This window comes from Uloborus diversus, chromosome 1 (genome assembly GCF_026930045.1).
Source record: "Uloborus diversus isolate 005 chromosome 1, Udiv.v.3.1, whole genome shotgun sequence".
Classification (NCBI taxonomy): domain Eukaryota; kingdom Metazoa; phylum Arthropoda; class Arachnida; order Araneae; family Uloboridae; genus Uloborus; species Uloborus diversus.
The window spans coordinates 3,764,700-3,787,257 of record NC_072731.1 but is presented as its reverse complement, the minus strand read 5'-3'; the positions used below and the strand labels follow the sequence as shown (position 1 = coordinate 3,787,257).

General features: G+C 33.8%; 1 protein-coding gene across 1 annotated transcript in view; it reads left to right on the top strand.

Annotated features, from left to right (window-relative positions):
- LOC129234397 (homeobox protein unplugged-like) overlaps positions 1 to 21,991 on the top strand; it is a 74,382-nt gene extending 52,391 nt beyond the window's left edge. Inside the window, exons 2-3 of the mRNA XM_054868393.1 lie at positions 16,042 to 16,304; positions 21,637 to 21,991. Of these exons, the coding sequence (XP_054724368.1) occupies positions 16,042 to 16,304; positions 21,637 to 21,831 (458 nt within the window). The 3' untranslated portion in view covers positions 21,832 to 21,991. The remainder of the gene's footprint in view (positions 1 to 16,041; positions 16,305 to 21,636) is intronic.
- The last annotated feature ends 567 nt before the right edge of the window (positions 21,992 to 22,558 follow it).

Here is a 22,558-nt window from a genome sequence, read left to right as displayed (position 1 = left end):
GAACGTTTTGTAACTTTTTCTTCCAAATTAATGATACTTTCATCAACAATTTTGCTTCGTTCATCGAATAAAAAAAATGACATTTGAAACAGTCGTTACCATCTTTGGTGTGTGTGTACTGTATATATATTTTAAATTAATCAAATATTGTTTGTGTGTATAATAAACTTTAAAGAGTATCATAAACTTTGTATAATACACTCATTTATATGAAGTGACCATTCATTAATTAAGTAAGGATACTGAGGGGGAGGGGGTGAAAGATTTTCTACATACCTTTGCTTGGAAAGGGGGGGGGGGTTAGATCCATTCTTACGTAATATTTTCCAAGCCGATATTTTATATTAGAAATCACGCGATCAAGTGGTTTGGCAAAGATTATACTTCATCTGCTTCAGGAAGGTAAAAGGACGTATTTTTGGATGAGCTGTTTTTTACTTGTGTTTCAAAGAATAAAACGTATAAAATATAATAAAAGAATCACACTGTGTTTTGCATGTCTTATTTTTAATTATTATCGCATCGTATACAAAAATCATTTGTCGAAAAAACATTCGGTCTAGATTCCTTGCAAGTAAACATTTCTTTACTCAAAAAGGTTTAAAAAAATAATGATAGTTAATTTAAGAACGATTCAGTAGATGTAATATTTGTTATTTTATTATTATGAAGAAAAAAAAAGAATCTTACGTAAGATGGGGGGGGGGGGGGGTATCTTACATAGGGGGAAGGGGAAGGTCAAAAATTGCCAAAATTCCCCTTACGTAATTAATGAAGGTTTCCGAAGAAACAAAATTGGAATTCAAACGTATCTTGTCATAATTTATGAGTGATTTTTTAAATTAATTTGGACTGATGTAACTTTTAAAACATTATTAATCTTAAAAGGCATACCGAGAATATCAATATAGAGTTTCAAAATTTTAAATCTATTTATTTGGAACTGTATGGGTTTTTTTAATTTTATTTCAATCTTTAGCTTCAGCACTCTCAGAAATGGACTTTCAAATTTGACGAAATTTTCTTCGTTTTTGACGAAACCACTTCCAGGGATATGCTCCGAGCGAACATTTCGTCAAATTGAAGAAACTGCTTTTGTTAGTGGTTTGAGGATGCGAATTTCGTCAAATGTAACGAAATATTTCTTCATTCTAGTTTTGTCAAATTAACAATCATTTTCGTAGTTTTGAGAGCATTAGTTTCGTCAAATTAATTTCGTCATATATGAGGACGTTAATTTCGTAAATTTTTAAGAAAATTTATTTCCTTTTTTTTTTTTTTTGAGCACTTTTTTTTTTTTTTTGAGAATACAGTCGAACCTCGTTAATTCGAACACGCTTAAAACAAATAACTGCTGAAATGAAATTTTTTGCAATCTTTGTCTTATTGTTTATTGTTTTTTGGATAAAGCGAACCAACTTTTTATAATAATCGATTTTAATGGTCTATTTAAGTTCGTTATAACGAGGTTCGACTGTATTTTATAAGATTCGTGTGCGTGTGATCAAATCCTAACTTCAGAATCTTACCACCGTAGTTTCCCACTTTATTACGTATAGTCACTTTCACAGGCCCGTCATTTACGAGGTCAGGGGGTCACTTGACCCCCCCTCCCGTCTTGATTTTTGAACATTCATGTTTTTATACATGACTGGCCGTTGTTTTAGTTCGTTTTCTGTAAAATTTTTATTGAGTACAGACTCTTTGTCATATTTGGGAAAAAATTGAAACAACGGGCCTGCAGCCCCCTCCCCCCCCCATCAAAAAAAAAGACAAGTAATTGTTAAAAAAAAAGAGGCACATAAAATATGTCTAGTGAATTTTTATTTATGTAAAAATGCAAACAAACAACTTCTTAAAAAGGGTAAAACAAATCATTGCAGATTAAACTCCCCATGATATCTAATCAACCCCCCCCCCCATAATGGGGGTTTTCCTTCAAAAAATCTAATTTTTGTCGGATATTTTCCAAATTTGGCACAGAGGTTCGTTATTGGAGGCTCGGGAATTCACACAAGGTCGTTTATGTCCCTCTATGTGGGGGGTGGGGGGGGGACAGACAACCCCACATTGGGGGTTCTCCGTATTAAAAAAAAAGTTTTTGTCCGATCTTTTTTAAATTTGCCACAGAGGTTCTTAGATGCTCAAGAATCACGCAGGGTAGTTTTCATCACTTTATAAGGGGAGGGGGGGGGGCGATGGGGGGGTCTTTGAAAAAATCCAATTTTTGTCGGATCTTTCCAAAATTTGACACATAGGCTCTTTGATGCACGGGGATTCACGCAGGGTAGTTTTCGGTCTTCTATGGGGGGGAGGGCAACCCCTATGGTAGTTTTCCTACAAAAAATCCAGTTTTTGTTGGATCTTTCCGAATTTGGCAGAGTTTCGTTATTTGATGCTCAGGAATTCTGATAGGGTGGTTTTCTTTCCGCTATGGGGGGCAACCCCCATACGGGAGGGGTTCTTATAAAAAAACAGTTTTTATCATATCTTTTCCAAATTTGGAACAGAGGTCCTCTGATGCTCGGGAATTCACACATGGTAGTTTTCAACCCTCCATGATGGGGGGGGGGGAGCAACACCGCATTGGGGGTTCTCCTTATATAAAAAAAAGTTTTTTTCCGATCTTTTCTAAATTTGCCATAGAGGTTCTTTGATGCTCAGGAATTCACGGACCACGGAGGTTAGCTTTCGTCAATGTATGGGTGGGGGGGGGGCAACCCCGATGGGGTTTTCCTTGAAAAAAATTTATTTTTTGTCGGATCTTTCCAAAATTTGGCATAGAGGTTCGTTCATTGATGCTCAGGAATTCTCGTAGGGTGGTTTTCACCCCGCTATGGGGGACAACCACCAAATGAGGGGTTTTCTTACAAAAAACCAGTTTTATAATGCCTTTTCCAAAATTGTCACAGATATCCTTTGACGCTCGGAAATTCCCGTCTTCGTCCCGCTATGGAGTGGGAAACCACGTGTGTGTGTGGGGGGGGGGTCTTAAAAGAACCCAGTTTTTGTCTGATCTGTTCCAAATTTGGTACATTTGTCTTTTGATGTTTCGGCATTCTCATAGTGTAGTTTTCGCCCCGCTATGTGTGGCAAACCCCATAGGAGTTTTCCTTATTAAAATCCAGTTTTCGTCGGATCTTTTCCAGATTCGGCCCAGATATCCTTTGATGCTGGAAATCCACATAGGATAGTTTCCCATGGGGTAGTATTCATATGGGGTACTACCCCATGTGATTAAAGAACCTATGTGCCAAATTAGAAAAAGATCTGACAAAAGCCTGGATTTTTGTAAGGAAAACTCCCCTAATTGGGGAGGGGGGTGCCCCTAAAGCGGAAAGAATATTTCAAACTGTTTGAACTACATCGCTACATCGCGATGTAAGGACGGCGATGCATCACGATGTTGAAATTCCTACATCGCCCTGCCCCTACTGGGAATATAAAAGTGCTACTTCCTCAGCAGACATTGGGTTCTGGAAAAATAAATCATGTGCCACTTTTATGCACAGTTAGATCGATATATTCTCGGGAGAAAATTGCTGAGAAGTTTCTTCATTGCATCGCATGAAAAATTCCACAAAAAAAAAAAAAAAAAAAAAAAAATTTAACCAACTTATACCACAAATTTCAAAGAAAAAGTACAATAAATTGGACAACTTTAAGTTAGTACATATTTGTTCTAAAATTAGATACAGAAAATAAAATTAGATAATCTTAAGAAAAAGCTTACCTTTTTCTTTTTCTAATTAATTATTTGTTTTATTAATTTTGCTTGTATGTAGAATGTTTATTTGGCCACATGAAATGCATGCAATAATAAAATTCCTGTTTTTTAATACAGGAATTTTATTATTGCATGCATTTCATACTTCATCCTTTGAAAACAATTCTCTGCCAAAATTGCAAAATGTATTTGAAAATATAAATCTTAAAAAAATGCAGATGTGAAATAAATCTTTCGGTAAAATTAATTTAGTGTAATGTTTGTTAAATAATTATAAAAATATACCTTTGCTTTTCACCCCTAAGTTTTTATTTTTATTTCCAAACATGTGTAACATGAAATCAATGTATAATATACGAACATTTAGAATATTGTTATAATTATGAAAAAGTCTTCGTCTGTCCTTGTTCCAATTATCTCCGTGATGTTGGATCCATCCTAAAAAAAGTTTTAAAAAGAGAATATATAACATAATAAGTAAAGGTTTAAGTCCATGGGTGTATGCCCTTATGCACATGGATCTTTTTTCTATTTCGAGGAAAGTTCTACGATTAAATTCATCAGTTTATTTCTGAAATAAAACATGTTTTCACGATATCTTTCAAAATCTGAGTTTTTTTTCCTTAAGTTAAAAAGCTACGATTCGCTTGTGACTTTGAAAAGCATCTGATTTAATTTTCATATTTTTCAAAATATATGATGATTTCAATGCTGACAGCTTTTTTTCAAGCAGATTGCAAGAATGAGTTATTTTTACAGCGGATGAACAAAACTTTTATTTAGGCAGATAGACTCTCAGTTAGTTTCTGAAATTAATTTCTGAATAATATTCTAGAATTAGAGTTTCTTCAATTTATCGAGAATCAGCATTATTTAGCCATTAAACGAGTTAATTCTTTTGCACATCAAGTCGTGAATTTTCATTTTTTTGAGCTATATAAAAAAATCAAAAATGCGAAAATTGTTGATCTGTGATTTTTTTTTTTTAATTTATTTTTTATTTTAACCGATAGCCAAAATACACCGTTTTTCTTTTTTTTTTTTCGATTTTCGTGTTCCGTTTTCTTCACGAATGTTTTCTGAAGTACTCTCTCCCCCTACTCAAATTAGTTCCAATAAAGTACTTATGAATTAAGTAGTACTGAAACTGGTGATTATGATTTTATTTGCACTTTTTTCAGAGATTTTATTGTGCTATTTTATCAATAAACAACATTTACTTACCGAGCTTTACTCCTTAAACCATTATCAAATTCGAGTCAAAAACCCAGGGCTCCAACACTCGAAGCCAAGCTCCATTTCATAAGTTAACTAATAATTACATAAAGCTACCTTCTAGCTGATGGATAGGGATTTAGTAGAAAAAAAAACTGATTTTTCTGCTATACTGGGGGTAGAGTACTTACAAAATGGGGCGTAGCTTAAGGGCGTGTGTACTTCGGATTTTTTTAACTCAGCTGGTAATGATTTTAAGAGGGAATGCTTGCCAAGTAAAGTTTTTAATTGATAGTATAGTACCTTGAAATCTTTAAAAAATATTCGAACAAAATCATAAAATCATCAGAATCAATCACTAGTACAAAAATATTCAAACGTAGCTCTACTTACTAGTTTGGGACGGAGACGAAGGGAGTATTACCTTTTAACTAAGCATATTTGATTTTTAAAATATGCAATTTTCACGCAGTAAATTAAAAAAAAAAACGCCAAGGGAGAAGAGCTGCCAAAGATAGGGGAAACCCAATAACAAAGTGCATTTCCTTGTTTGTTTGTGTCCTGAGAACTAATTGACTGATATCAATGGATTTTTTTCCAAAGATTTATAATGAAAATAGGGACCAGTGTTGTGCAAACAAGCAAAGCTTGTTACTTCTTATCATATATTTTCATTATCCTTTTAATTTTTCATATATTTTCATTATCCTTTTAATTTTTCATATATTTTCATTATCCTTTAATTTTTCAATTGAAGTTCGGTTAAATTTTCAGACATTTTACTTTGTATCCAGCAAAATCACAGCTCCGACAAAAAATTTGGATTTATTGGAAGTTCATCTATAAAATGCTTCTTAGTCTGATTTAATGTAGACCGGGATTTCTCACTTTTTGTTGACAATACCTTCAGGCGGCAGATATGGCAATAAAATTAATGCTGCATTTATTTTAGCTGTAGAAACTATGTATAATGGAAAAATTCATAATTATGACAAATCATGTAACACAAATTGACATAGAAAAACCTATAAATTTAGTGTATGAAGTGGGAAAATAAACAAAAAATGCTTATTATTGTTATTACAATTTTCAAACATGCTGCTGGGCAGTTCTCAAAAGGTGGGAACAAACACAGACTTCAACTTTGAAGTTTCAACACCAAATAACTTTCATTTTAATTAACTCTAAAATTTTTGAGGTAAATTATAATGCTGTATAGAGACAAGAATTGACATAAATTATGGAAAAAAAGCTCTTCAAATGCCCTTAAAAAAACATTTTCTTTGCTAAAAGGCACAATTTTGGACATACCAAAACGTTAACTGAGCAAATGTACCATTAAAAAAAATTTTTTTTTAATTATTTCCATACGTTTCAAAAAAAAATTAAAGGTATGAATCTTACACTGAATAACTTTTTGTTAATATTTTACACAGATAACAAAAATAAAGATAGATTATTTACTTTGTAAACGATTTTAAAAAAACGTAACTTTGAAATTTGATGTATGTCCAAAAGTTGCGATCTTTAAAATGCTATTATTTGAGAACTAAGTATATGATGTTTTCGTTTTAAAGGTATTTATCGATCCTCAGAATCAATTTTTAATTGTTTAAAAGTGTTTTCATAAGCTTTTATGCAGTATCTTAGAAGAAAAATGATTTTTCTTAAACATACATGTGAGATGTCCAAATGGCGTAACGATCTTGATGCCGATAATTCTGTCCGTTTATTCATAATTTTTGATGATCCACTGTCTTCTAACCTCAATAAAAAAGGTTATTATAATGTTATCTTCTTTAATCCATTGGTATTTTGCATAATTAATACGTTACACATTGAACAATGCATAAATTACAGTAGTAACATGGCTTTCTATGATCGAACGAAAGCCATTTTGCGCTAACATCGCCAAGCAAACTTCCGCTGGCGACATTGGCGACAACACAGTATACGATACGCTCAAGGTTACCAGAGGGGGATTCCAGTTTAACAAATGTAGTTAATCGTCAGCTGCACCAGTTTTGGCGACGTTATCACCTGCGCTAGCAATTTTTTTTCCCGCCGCTTTTATTATTTTAGAATTTTTTTTTTCTCTTTCTTTTAAACATAATTTAACGATCTCGAAATAGAAATACGAATTTCTTTTTTCAATAATTTTTTTAGACATCGTTTTAATTCTTATGACATTAGAAAAAATATTCGTTATTAAAACTGATGTCATTTTTACATTCTTTCTTAAAGAATATTTTGTTTATTTTTCCTTTAAAAATATATATGTCGTATTTATTTGTTTCTATTTTTATTCCTTATTTGTCCCAATAAATCAAACTACAAGTTTGTATAATTATTTCCATGAAGCTTTTTTCTACCTTTCATCAACTTCTTCAAAATCATTCCAAAACTTTATTATATGTAAAGAGCAGTATGTATAGCCATTCAAGTACTTCATTAATATCCTCTTTATCATTAAATTGCAAAATTCAAAAAGTAGTAAATAAAATTTTCATTGGAAAAGTTAAAAATCAGATTAACAGTTGTCAAAAATGGTGAAACTTACATTATGATGATGTCCAAAATCCGTTACCTACATGACAACAATGTCCAAAATCTGTTACCTACAGATTGCTGATTTAATTTGCTAATTAACAATTTTTACAAATACCTGCTGTCTTTTCATGTTCATATTTTGTGTTCTAGGTATGCATACTATAGAATAAAAGAAAAATTGATATCAAATTCGAAAATTTTTGAAATTGCTCAAAGTTAACTTTTTTGTTCCCACCTTTTGAGAACTGCCCTGCTATACTATCTTTTCTTTTTAAATCGAGGTTAAACATTAAAACTCTACTTTCAATAATTTATTTTAATTTGCGGAAATTTTTTAAAAAATATTGAAAATATTCTGCTGAAATATCAAGCACAAAGATAGAGTTCTTTATGGAAATTAATATTTTCTCTATCTTAAAATGATTTGTATTAAATTAATATTTACTTCACTTCATGTTTTATGCAAGTAAAAAAAAAGGCTCCACAAATAATGAACATAAGCACTTATTGCTAGAAACATCTGCTGCAGGGAAAGAGATTATATAAACAACATGGGATAAGCATTTAAAAGTCTTGTCTACGAGCTTAACAAAATAAAAGACGGTATCATTTCGGATCCAAAAGCTGATATAAACGGTTTGCATTTATTTTTTATTGCATCAAGCGCTTTTTTTTCCTCGAGTTTCATCGATTTTATTCAAAGATTGCTAAACAATTATTTTAAAATATTTTCTACGAACACTTTTGTGTTATAAAGTTCTTGATACTTTTTGATTATTAATTTCTTCAAAATCAATTTTATTTTGCTACTTAAATATTTCATGAAGTTTTGTAATATTGTTTACCCATTCCAAAATATTAATTTTTACTAATGGGTATAGCAATATTTCATTGAAAATGATAAGTTTGCGAACACTTTTGGGAACTACTGTATAAATTATTATATTGAAAAAAACATTAAATGTAGAGTGGAAGAAGAAAAAATATCAATACTTACTGGGGGATTGGTACATAGTATTTTTTTAAGAAAATAAAAATGCGGAATGAAACAAATTTGAACTATTAAACTAAAAAATACACTTCGTTTAACAGAATTATTTTTGTAAAATTCATGGAGAAGAATGAAAACACATAACCATGTAATATATTCCACGTTGAAATTAAAAGCTTCAAAGTTCTATGCCATTTATAAAAGCGCTGTATATCATCTGTGTTAGTTTAGCTATGGTGGAGTGTTTTTTTTTTTTTTTTGTAAGTTTAAATTCGTACAAATTCTTTAGTCATGCTTGTAATTTTTTTAACGAAATAAAGGAAGTACGTTTTTGGAAATAAATGTCAACAAACCAATATTCTCTTTTTCAAATAAAAGAAAAATAACGCTAGCTAAGCCTAACGTGGAGGTGACACGAAGTTAACAACACACAGAATTCTAAACCTAATCGAACCGTTCGTTTTCAATTTTAATGTGTTTTAAATACAACAATAAACACAACACTAAACAAAAATGTAACAATACATAAAAGAAGGCACATTTCACATACAAATTTCAATAAATACTAACCTTTTTTATGAATCCTGTAGGATAATTTCCGTAAGATAATTTAACGAGCAAGTACAAGACTGAAACGAAAATTCCCAGAATGCACTGCAATATGACGAAATTGGGAAGAAATAATTTCGTCAAAAATTTGAGATTTCTGGTTTCGTCAAATATCACGTGATTCGGTGACGAAAGGATCGTCGAAAATAACGAAATAGTGCTCGAGGATTGCCGAATCGTCAAAATTGAGCGTTTCATTTTTGACAGTGAGGGAGGTACGTAATATTGCACATGGGTGATTTGTAACGATATACGAGTAATTCAAGAAAGATTACCAGTTAAAGTTTTAATAAAAAGGAAAATTCTCCGTACTCCCCATACAGTTTTAGTGCATCCTCTTCGTAAACACTAAAAACAGTTTTATTTTTCACATTTTTTTAACCTAAAAACTAAATTTTTTTTTTCAAATGAAACAACAGTTATAAAAACAGTTTTAAATTCAAATACACAGCAGAAGCACATGAAAACACGTTGAAAAACCAATTTCACCAAATGAGAGTGAAATAATTTTACCTGTTTTATTCTAAAAAAGAGTGAAATATCGGCTGTCCAAAACGGAGGATATTAATTTAGTCTTAAAAAAGAGTGAAAATAACTTATCAAAAGGGAGTGAAATTAGCTTATCCAAAAGGAGTGAAAATAAAAGCTCCGCAAAAGGAATGAAATTCACTCCTATAAGGAAAGTGCGTTTTCAAAACTGGAAAGGAGTGAAAATTTACTCAGAGTTAAAATTTCTGGAATTTTTAAGAGAGTGGGCTTGGTGTTTTTTTTTATTTTAAATACGCTATATCCATTAATTAATAACTGGTTTTGGACGCAATGCTTATGTCTCTAGGAAAAATGAAAAAAGTAGATTTTAACTCTGTAATGTCATTTTGGAAAAAAAAATGAACATAGTGTTGTATCCCTCCGAGGTACAGATATATATATATATATATGTATATATATATATATATATATATATATATATATATATATATATATATATATATATATAGATAGATATTAGATAGATGTGTGTAAGTAAAAGATTGAGAGACGCGGATCTAAGCGGTTAGTCACTTTTACTTGCATGTCGGCTAGTGCACCGAAAAGAGGGGGATGGGGGGGGGGTAAAATAAAGTTGGGAGTCGGAGGGGGTGTTTTTAAAGCTCATTCCGCCTCCCTTTTTTTAAAAAAAAATTGGGTTACATTATTGGACTTGAGCATTACTGATTAAATGATCTCCAGAAAATGGAATATTGATTCAAAAATCGGGATGTCCGCCGTAGACTTCCCTTTTCCAATTCAAAGTAAAATTCTTATGAAATAACATGAAGAAAAGTTCATTTATGTTAATTTTTTTATTTTATTTTCGCGAAATAAATCAATCCACCCAGTAAAAAATAATTTTTCAATCGATAATTAATTCTTAACTCTGAAAATTGAGGTGAAAGGCCCCTTTACTTTTGGAAGGGAAGAGGGAATTACCTCCCCCCCCCCTTGTACGACTATGAGACATTTCATTTCACTCGGTTTTGACCAAACCGTCATTTATCTCGGTAGGACGCGTTTTATTTGCATAGATATATGGAATGCGTTTTTTTTTTCTTTTAGTACCTAGGTATTGCTTTTACAATTGGTCTTAAGATGCCCATAGTGTGCCAATGCGGAATCAATAGGGTGCGGTGTTAACTTCTTTTCAACGTTTCGAACGAGACTGTTTCTAAAAGAAGTCAAGTCGGGCCCTTTTTCTGCCTGTCACGTGTCAGCGTGACAATCTCTTCCAGGGACGACAGCCGGATTAACATCGCAGTGCCTGACACCCGCACACCCCCTGCGAAAGCAAAAAAAAAAAAAAAGGCGGGAGCTTCACACAAAGGGACCCGTCAAACACAGGGAACGGCCTGGTGCTGAGCGTTCTCCTCCCACAAGATTAAAAAGAGCGCGTTTGTTTGGGGAAAGAAAATTTTAGGATTATATTAGTTGGGATAGACATGTGAAAGGAAAACTTCGAGCTCCTTTCTAAGTCAAACGGACTCTTTTCAGTTTTGTTGTTGAACGAAACGTGTCATGCTTGTCAGTCAAAAAAAAAAGTCTTTACACACACAACAAAATGCTAACTAGTAAGATAAAATTGTCCTGTTTATACAGTTTTTCAAGGAACCGAGAAGTTTAAATTAGAAAGGGGAATAAGCGAGGGGTACTTGCAAAGTCATGGGACTTATACTTACGATTGGAACATTTGGTTTAGATATCAAACACTAGCGCAGCCAAAAATACTTTCTAGAGAGGGTTTTTGATTTAAAAAAAAAACCTTCTGGAGGGGCTTTTTGATCAAAATCCCTAATGGAAGGGGTTTTTTGATCAAAATTTTCTTCTGGAGGGTTTTTTTTTTTTTTTTGAACCATAACAGTCCTTTCGCATTGGGGGGAAAATAGCAGGATTGTTCACAGTAACCTTAGAATCCCCAATTTGGCAATTTAAAGAATGGATACCAATAAAATAGGTCCTTGTGCTGTTGTATTTTATGATATTTCTTAATAGATCATCAAAGCAGAATGTCAGCATAAATAGTTTTGAGGCTCTCCAATGTTCATTTCTGTACGCATCTTTTCGTTTTTGCCTTTTCAGTTGTCAAGAGAAAAGTATAAATAGGATAATATGAGAGGAAAAAGTTGTAATTTTTGAAGAAATAAATAAACTTCAAAATAAATAAATAAAATAAATTGTTTGAAATAAATGTAAAACAATTTCAAACTATTTTTCGGAAATTTTCACACTATTGTTACAGAACAGAGTCTAGCACAGACAGTGCGTCGGTTCAGAATTTGAAGAGTTGAAATTAGATAGATCAGGGGTGCCCATAAGTGGGGGGAATAGCCCATATTGTGACATCAAAATTTTAATGGTGTGGGTAATTTTGGAAAGTTTTTGAACTAATTTTGGGCATGGGCTCCCATATGTAAAGTTGAAAGGGGCGGGGGAGGGCTCAGATATTTCCCCCGTGGTTTAGCAGGATATTTTCCACGTAGAAACCGATTTCAGGGCAGATTTATTAGAGTCATTAAAATTTGACATTTTTAATAACATATTCATTAATGGCTGGAGAAGAAATGTTTTTACATTTTTGCCAAGAAAAAAGTACTTGAAGGAAGAAAGTTCTAATTTCAAAGGGGGGCTCGAGCCCCCCTTGCCCCCCTATATGGACGCCCTTGATTTTGGGGCATGTACTCCATCACCCTTTGTGGTCTTGTGTGCGTGGGGGGGGGATTGATATATCGGTGGAGGGTGATGATTTTTGTACGTTATATTTGTAATTGTAACTGCATTATGGTTCCGTAAGTTGAACATGGGTCAAAACTTTAAAATGTCCATTATGGTGTCGGGGGGGGGGGGAGCAAAGAGGATTTTTTTTTTTTTTGCTTATGAGGTTATCTATTTAACATTCATTTCATAGGGGCTGGCGGATTTCCCTTTATAGACCATTTTTTATTTTTTTCAAAAAAGTCAACTGTTGAAGGATAACGAAAATTTCTCTCAACATCATTCAAACAGAGTGTTATGATTTTTCTCCTCCCCGAACAGAAATCTGGGAGCAGCTCTGTTGTTATCCTGAACCCCTGGAATCAACCAACAATGGATTTTAAATGGAAAGCATTGATTTTGCGTGTAGTTAGCTGCAAGATCGCATGATACAAAAACGGCCATCAAATCCGGAGTCAAAAGCCCAGTTTCTCAGTGAGAGGGATTAGCGAGCCATCTGATGCCCCGGCGCGACTTTTGAATTCTCCCCCGGCCTCGCTTGATCGCACCGAAATGAACCCCTTTTGGAATCGCACGCGTATTAAATGGGGCTTTACAAGCCGATGATCGAAAAGTCGTTGAGGGGCGTGTGTGAGAAGTCGGAAGAAAGGCTTTTCCCTGACAAGGGGCGTGCCCACCTACTGGGAGGGGAATAATGCCGGTGTTGCCAGTGGGAATGGATCTGAAGGAAAGGGACAGTTTTCAATTGCTGTATGGAAATTGTTTCTGAAGCCGGGACATGCATGGGGCTTTGCTAAAACAGGAGGGTAATCTTGGAATCTGGAGAGAAAGGATTCAAACAGTTTGAAAGTTACAAAAGCTCTTCCCTTCGCTCTCCACAAGAGACAAGATCACACAAGAAATTGTTTCCTTGCCCAGCTGACGCAAGCCTGATTACCGCAGGAGCACGTGGGGCACAGGCCTCTTCTATTAGATTTCAGAGGGCCCAAAATCCCCCTAATTCATCACAGTAATTAAAAATAAATGATAATTTCACTCAACATCTGGAGTACAATGATATCATTGATATTTTTGCAAATGCCAAGACAAGGAAAAAAATCTCTTATTTGTTGATAAAATTTCCCCTTAAAAATTTGATATCTTTTGCAAATCCTAAAACCCACTCCCAGTTTAGTCTGTATTTACTATTAAAAGTTATATCATAAATAATTTTTATGTTTACGGTTACGGGAAAATTTTAACCACATCTTATATAATTATAGTGTATTATCTCTTCTACTTTTTAAATGTACCTTTATACTATATTGTGATATGAGGTACCACCAAATTTAGCACAACTGTGTTAATATGCAAGTATCGAAATATTTTATTGCTTCTTTAATAGCGTAAGAGGGAATATATTGGCGGGGGGGGGGGCACAGAATGAATTTTGTGTGCCAGTGTCTTCATATTTTGGGCCCCTTCGGGGAGAAGGGGGGCCTGAAATAGAAATGTGCCCCATGTCCAATATAAGAATGATCGGGCTCTGCCGATCATTCTTATATTGGACACAGGCACAGATTCAGCCCCAGGGTCAGACTAAGAGTTTTGAAGACACGAGGTATGAAATTCATTTTGTACAATTCCCGCTTATTCTATATAATGAAGCTATAAAATATTTTGATACTTGCGTATTAACCCAACCATGCTAAATTTGGTGGTACCTCATATCACAATAGAGTATTATACATTTAAAAAGTAGAAGAGATATTGTATACGATAGTTATATACGATCTGGCTAAACTTTGCCTGTTGCATTAAATCGTAAATTTCAAAGTTATCTATGATATAACTTTTAATAGTAAACACAGATTAAACTTGGAGTGGTTTTAGGATTTGCAAAGAGATCCAGTTTTTAAGGGGAATTTTATCAACAAATAAGAGAGATTTTGCTTGTCTTAGCATTTGCACAAATATCAATGATATCATTGTACTCTAGATTCTAAGTGAAATCATTATTTATTTTTAATTATCATGATAAATTAAGGGGATTTTGGGTCCCCTGAAATCTAAGAAGAGGGGCCTGTGCCCCCTCATGCCCCTGCGGTAATCAGGCTCTGCAGGCAAAGCATCAGCAAGAATTCTAATTTTAGCGTAAGAAACGAAATTATAGACAGAAAAATAAGTCTGTCCCAAATATGTTCATATCAGCATAAACTGGCAAAGTAGCAGCAAGAGTTATAATTTGAAAAGAATTTATAGAGAGAAAAACAAGATTCTCCCAAATTTGTTCGCCTCAGCACAAAATGATAATTTTCTCAACTTATACATACTTCATCTCAACTGCAATAATTCTTATAGATAATGCGACAAAATAAGAAGATATGTTGAAGGAGCAGTGTTTGAAGGCTATTTTAAAGCAGTAAAAATTCTCCCATAAACAAAGTTAATTTTCAATGCTCATGCTATAAAAAAGAAATTCACAATGAATGCTGCATTTTGGATTGCAATTATCGAAGTTTTAACTGGATTTAATCCTTAAATAATCGAAGGCAGGAAGTCCTTTCTGCTTGCTACACCACACACACACACACACACACACATATATATATATATATATATATATATATATATATATATATATATATATATATATATATATATATATATATATATATATATATATATATACATTAGTTTAATATGTTTTTTGCAGCGATATGTTTCAAACAATTGAGTTATAATTTTGATTGATCGATTGATTACTGCCTACGGTCTGTTTTTTACTTCCTTTTACAAAAAAGGAAGTATTGTATTCGCGAAAAAATTTTCGCTCGAAAATCGGCCTTAATTTCCATTTTGCTCGCCCCCGAATGAATATTGATTTTTTTTTCAACCCGACCACACGTGAATACATACCTAAGAACGTATAAACACCTGAAGAATTCATTTTGACGATCCCCGAGTTAATTACATCGAGTTTTCTCGTGACGTCCGTATGTATGTATGTATGTGCGTATGTGTGTATATGTGTATGTATCTCGCATAACTCAAGAACGGTAAGTCCGAAAAAGCTGAAATTTGGTACATAGACTCCAAGTGGGGTCTAGTTGTGCACCTTCTCTTTTGGTTGCATTCGGATGTTCTAAAGGGGGTCTTTTACGCCTTTTTTGGGTAAAATTATTGTTAATTTCAATGTAAACTCAAGCGGTGCTATAATTTGGCAAACAATTGGCAATATATCGCCAAGCTTTTGGTCGTCAAGTTTTGTCGTCAACTTGGCGATGAATTTGGCGTTCCAATTTTTTTTTCTTTCTTTTTTTTAAAAATCTGGTTTCAATTTTGCCATATTTAGAGAGTTAACCATTGAATCACATTAAAACTGTCAATATTGGGAAAAGTTATCTGCATTAAAACGTTTTCTTTGCTTCGGTTCACAACAAACTTGGGGTGAAAATATTTGAAGTGTTTCTTTGCGCACTCTGAGGCACTATTATCTTTAAATTGGAGTAAAAGGAAGTCATGTGATGCACACATCAGCTCGTTAAATCTAGCCATAAATCTCATAGTTATTTTGCAGCCATGTATAATTTGCTTTTGTTTCAATAAATATTATTTTGTAATAGCAAATTCTCCTTTGTGCATTCATGTAAAATACGCCCTGGTAGGAATAAAAAATAAATAAAAACTGACGTTTCATTAAAAAAGTCATTTTTTTCATTAGGTCCTACTGGACTCGGAACGAGTCGCGATTCATCGTCCAGTCCCGACGTGACGACATTGGAGGACGACCTGAGCGACGGTCAGGAGGACGACGTCGATGGCAAAAGGGAACAGGACAGCGGCAAGACTGGAGGTGGCGGACGGCGGAGGAGGACAGCCTTCACCAGCGAGCAGCTGCTGGAGCTCGAAAAGGAATTCCACGCCAAGAAATATCTCTCTCTCACCGAAAGATCTCAGATAGCACACGCCCTCAAACTCTCGGAGGTGGGTGCCCTCTTCTCTGTTTACAATCTCACAAATTGAACATTGAGCACTGAAAGTTCTCCCGTTAATGACTAGGGTCAAAAAGTGGACAGCAAAATTGCTTTCACACCAATCACGACGCCGAAGAAATCTTAATCTTTTCCCAATCCACAGAGGGAGAACACTTCAGAAGCAGAATGTGTCGAAAAGAGGGACTTGCGTCGCCAAGTAAACATCTTTCCAGTACTGACTCTTCACTTTTGTCTCAAACAACCCTGCGGTAAACAAGGCGTAGGGCAAAATTACTTTTGCATAAAATACACCGCCTGCTCAGTTATTCCAATTCCTCAGTGAAAAAGCACGAAACTGCAGTCCTCGGATTGAATAACTGAGCTGGCGGTGTATTCTATGTATTTCTGCCTTAGCCCTGTCTTAGGGCGGTAAAGATTACTTTTGATTGGTTTATTTAGTTGATTTCTCATAAAATAATAAAGGGATGTTTATGAGGTCGAATGGTACCTATTTTTTCAACCCCAAATTGAATCTCTCCATCCAGAAGTTCTCCCTTTTTAAATTTTTACTCAAGCGTCCCCTAACTTATTGATTTAAATGTTGTTTTACCTTCAATGAGTCTTATAATTTCATCATCTCGCCACCCACTTTTTTTTTAGCCAGAACTACAACACTATTGGGTGTGATTGTTCGGTATAGAACAGTGCTTCTCAACCTTTTTGACTTGACGGCACACTTGATAGTTGGCTCGATCCTTGCGGCACACTGAACCAAATTTTATCAGTATGGACAATGTTTTCCTCTTTCACTAGTCAAAGCAAGGAAGAGAAGAACAAGTGCTCCCATATGGATAGAACAATTAATCCTTTGATATTTGAAATTATTTAATGATTTTAGTTTCTTTAGAAATTGAATTGAAGTTCATAATGAATTTTAATGCTTATTACGGCCAGCAAGTCCCAAACTTTAACTACTTCATCACCTGTTGCAAGCTGAGAAAGTTCTTTGCAAAAAATATAATGATCTTGAATGATGTCCTCATTAGCAAGAGTAGTGCACCTTTTATGTCCGTTGATTCATCAACTTGAAAAAAAAAAAAAAAAAAATCCATCTCTTTGTAGTTTATCAACCAGTGCTTTCTAATGTCATGTCATTAGTTCGTCGACTAATATCAACTAAAAGGGGAATGGAATTGGCACTCTCTGACCATCTCATGCATTGCGTTAGAACCTTTCGTTCCAAGTATGAGTTCTTTACACGCTGTCGCAGTTTTCAATGCATTTCGGCAATTAATTAAGAGGGTCCGGGACACAAAAATCGTCAAATTTTGCAATTTTTTTTTATTATGTAAAAAATTACTCCGTGTTTTTCTGCTTAAGAGGAGGTTTGAATCTTGTTTCTATCTTAAATAGAACGAAAGATATAATTATTTTTGTTTCATGCACCTAACTAATGTGTACTTAACTTTAAAACTTTAAACGCGTTTTTCTCCATGATGCAATTTTTCCCGATTTCTTACATTCAAACTCTTATAAGTCAGGAACCGATAAAGATAAAGTAATGAAACTTGGAGCATATCTTTTTCAAACAGTTTACTTTAAATTTTATTCGTCGAATTTGAAAAAAACGTTTACTGCAAAAATTACGATTAAAAAAAAAAATATCTTCGAATTTTTCGAAATTTTTCTTCAAATATTTTTTATTTTTTATTGAATCAATATTTTTAAAATCGCCGAATAAAAATTAAAGCTCAGATATTTGTGCGTAATTCATTGAAAAAAAGTTGGAAATTGTTTAAGAATATTTTGAGTTATAGCAATTTAAAGCAACCCCATTTTTTATAAAAAAAACTAATTAAATTTAAATAAAAAATTTTCTTTTTTCATATTTATGTTATGATTTTGCTTATTAAATAAATGGTGAATCAGTGCAAAAAATTTCAAAACTCTAAAGTATATAATAAAAAAAATTTCAAAATGTGTCCCGGACCCCCTTAAACAAACAACACTGCATTTGATCTCTTGCGCAAATAAAATACATCTCTGTTCTTTACGTGGGGCGGTAATTTACTGAGTATATCTCTGTTCTTTGTTTTTCTACAACTCCAAAAATACCGGGGCACACCAAGTACCTTCCCGCGGCACACCCAGTATGCCGAGGCACACCAGTTGAAAAGCACTGGTATAAAACAGAACATCTTCTGATCACGTTTTAGCGGTTCAAATCCTATAATTAGCATGTCTCTTACAGTATACCCAATTCTGAATTTGTAGCAATTATTCCTCTAGCTGCATACTTTTCCTATGAAGAAATTAACTCTTCTAAGGTAAAGCGTCTTTTAGTTAGAGCTTGCAATGGATGCGTCATTTTATTAATGTCGTGAGTTTTATGTTTTTTTTTTTTTTTGGTAATCGACTTATAGCGAAAGACTTTTATTTAAAAAGTTGCATTCACGAACAAAAGCCCAAAGTATAACATGGTTACTAATCAAAGATTTAAAATACTTTAACCGAGTTTACATTTTTTACCTTCATAACGTTAATCATAGTTTCGGAAAAGTTTGTGCGAATGTTAAAAGATACCACATCAGTGATATGAAGATAAATAAATACTTTACTTGACTGAAATACTTGAACCAAGTGTACTTTTTTTAAACCTTCATGAAGTTAAGTTAATCCAAATTGCAGAAAAGTTTGTGCGGTTGTTAAAAGATACCACAATCAGTGACATGAAGATAGATTCATTTTAAAGCGATATAATCATCCGGCAAACGAAGATCGCAATCTGCGAACTGTCAACCAGCGAAGTCCTTAATCATTTGAGCCATTCCATTTCAGATCAGGCAGGGTCTGTTACATGACCATGCATGACCGATTTTTTTAAAAAAATTACAGTAGTTACAACTAAGGGACATATGAAATATCCCAGAAGGATTTTGCAAGAAATTTTTTTTTCCTCAGTTACAGCCTATTAAAATTCTGGCTCTTTTATCTTCTAGACATCGTTTTTGAAAGTTTAGTTAGGTTTTTTGATAAAGAAAAAAATTCATTTTTGCGGCGAAAAAACTGCATTTTTACCCATTTCATGATTTTTTTTCCTCCATGAAAAAAAGGTTTTTTTTGACTGACAGAGATGGCAGTCTAAAGCCCTTATTTGATAGTTTCATAACATATTTTATTATAATCCTTGGATGCATACAGCCTCGGAAATAAAATTTGAAATTATGAAAATTTTCAGAAATTAGCGATTTTTGAAGTGATATTACTCAAAAAACCCATTTTTTTAAAAATCTAAAAATTGGCTCATTTGAACCCCATATAATGCTTAACAAGTGGATAGACACCGCATCCCGTATTTTTTCCCATAAAATGTTTTATGATTTTTTGAAAGTGACCTTATCGCCCATGGCATGCATATAAAATAAAATTTTCTAATAATTTCAGCCACTGAAAATCTGATTATATTAATGCCTAATAGCTACAATAATGGTGCACTTTATCAGCAACAAATAAAATTTTACTGACTTTTAATAATATAGCAGTATCAAACCGCTTCTGATGACCCAGTCAATTCGTCTTTTTGTACTTCGTTATATAAATATATTTTTCTGCTGATCACGCCTAATTGTTCTCCCATACTTCCTTATTTGTTTCACTCAAATTTTTGTATTTTTGACCGAATTCAGGCCATTTAAGCATTAAAATAAGTTCTGAAGACTATAGGGATCCTGCACTTCCTTTGTTAGAAATTGGATCCCTGGCTATAATATAGCTACCTTTGGTGAGATCTGTTTGGTTACCTCAACTTACAACCATGTTCAATTGATTACTTCTCTCATAAAACAGGTGGGCTTTTTAAATTCTTAAACTACTCAAAAATTATGTGACAACATTCGCCAATGACAACCAAAGCACGAAATTAAAATTAATGGTTTTAAATGCATTGTATTGTTCTTCCCTTTGATGGTTTCTCCTGTCGCGTAATTGAGTTGAAAGAAAGAGAATTGAAAGAGAAAAAATATGATTCGTTGCTGCATATGAAAGTAACGGTGAATGCATAGCTTTTTAGACAAAATAAACTAATATTTAAATAAAAAAGGAAAGATTTTAACTGTTACTGATAAAGTACATCATTATCGTAGCTATTAGTCATTAATATAATCACCAAAGGCTCTTCTATCTAAAGGCCTTTCACATAGTCTTACAAAAAGCCAATTGACTGGGTCATCAAAAGCGGTTTGTTACTGATATATTATTAAAAGTTAGTAAGATTTTAGTTGTTCTTGATAAAGTGCACCGTTATTGTAGCTATTAGGCATTAATATAATCAGAATTTCAGTTACTAAAGTTATTAGACATTTTTATTTTACATGCATACAATGGGCGATAAGGTCACTTTCAAAAAATCATAAAACATTTTATGGGAAAAATATGGGATGCGGTGTCTATCCACTTGTTAAGCATTATATGGGGTTCAAATGAGCCAAATTTTAGGTTTATAAAAAAAGTTTTTTGAGTAAAATCACTTCTAAAATCGCTAATTTTTGAAAATTTTCAAAATTTCAAATTTTATTTCCGAGGCTATATGCATCCAAGGATTATAATAAAATATGTTATGTAACTATCATATAAGGGCTTTAGACTGCCATCTCCGTTTAGTAAAAAAAAACGTTTTTTTCATGGAGAAAAAAAATCATAAAATCAGTAAAAATGCAGTTTTTTCGCGGCAAAAATGAATTTTTTTCTTTATCAAAAAACCTAAGTAAACTTTCAAAAACGATGTCTAGAGGATATATGGGTCCTTATTTATTTTTAGAAAAATGAATTATTCAAATAGGTTAAATACTTTTGAAATAGTGTCCATTTCAAATGGAGTGTTTTGCCAGTTTTTTTCCAAAATGGCGGATTTTGTGCAAAATTTTAATAGGCTGTAACTGAAGAAAAAATTTTTTTTTTTGCAAAATCCTTTTGGGATATTACATATGTCCCTTAGTTGTGACTACTGTATTTTTTTGAAAAAAATCGGTGATGGTCATTTGAGACTTTTCATACCTGCCTGCCTGATTTGAAATGGAATGACTCATTTACATTTTTTGAACTCATTTTTCCTCTGACAAATGATGTAATTTAATCGGTTGCGATCTAAGCTATATTTATACTTATTCGGCAAACAGTTCTTTGCACGTGATTGGGTACCTGCCGTGGATTTTGCACATTCCGGTTGTCATTTGCTGGAAGAGCAAATTCAACATTGCACATTTTTTATTCATTGACTAAAAATTAATAGGAATGTTTTCATTGTTATATATGACATTTTCAAAACATTCCCTCTTCATTTTTAGACGCAGGTCAAAATCTGGTTCCAGAATCGGAGGGCCAAGTGGAAGCGGGTCAAGGCCGGCCTTGCATCAGGACGAATCGGCTCTGGAAACAGCGGCAGTAATGGGCCCAAGATTGTTGTTCCTATACCAGTGCACGTCAACCGGATGGCCATCCGGAGTCAGCATCAGCAAATTGAGAAGACATTCAACAGGTGAAACGCTGAAGGGACCGCTTCCACCCCAAACTAACTGTGATCAATGTGAACTATTCTCCATGAGTTACAAGTGTCATGTAAGGACAGGACTCAACTGAGAGATAAGACACAGTTAAGAGATATTCAGTAAATTACCGCCCATTAGCCAGGGCTAAAGCAGAAATACGTGAACTACACCGCCAGCTCAGTCATTTCCAGCCGAGGACTGCAGTTTCGTGCTTATTAGCACTCATCAGCCCGGCATAGGAAAGTGACTGAGCTGGAGATGGAAAGCCTCTAAAGGAAGCCAAGAGTGCCAAACAAACTGGTAACTAATATAGAATTAGCAGACTAGACAAGTGACCGAAGCAATGGTTCGGTTCAACTCGAAGATTGAACGCGAGGCAAGATATATTCAGTAAATTACCGCCCATTCGCCAGGTGGGGTCCTTCCTTAAGAGGTTTTCCATCTCCAGCTCAGTCACTTTCCTATGCCGGGCTGATGAGTACTAATAAGCACGAAACTGCAGTCCTCGGCTTTAAATGACTGAGCTGGCGGTGTATTTCACAGTTAAGAAATGTTCACGCTTCCCCCACGAATTACGAGTTTATTTATAAGCAGTGAAACAGTAAATGTATACCTTGCTCACGGAAAATATGGACCGAAACTAAACCAGAAACGGATAACCAGAATGCTTGCCACTCTGGCTACTTTTGAAGATTTCCTCTGGAGCAATAAAAAATAACGT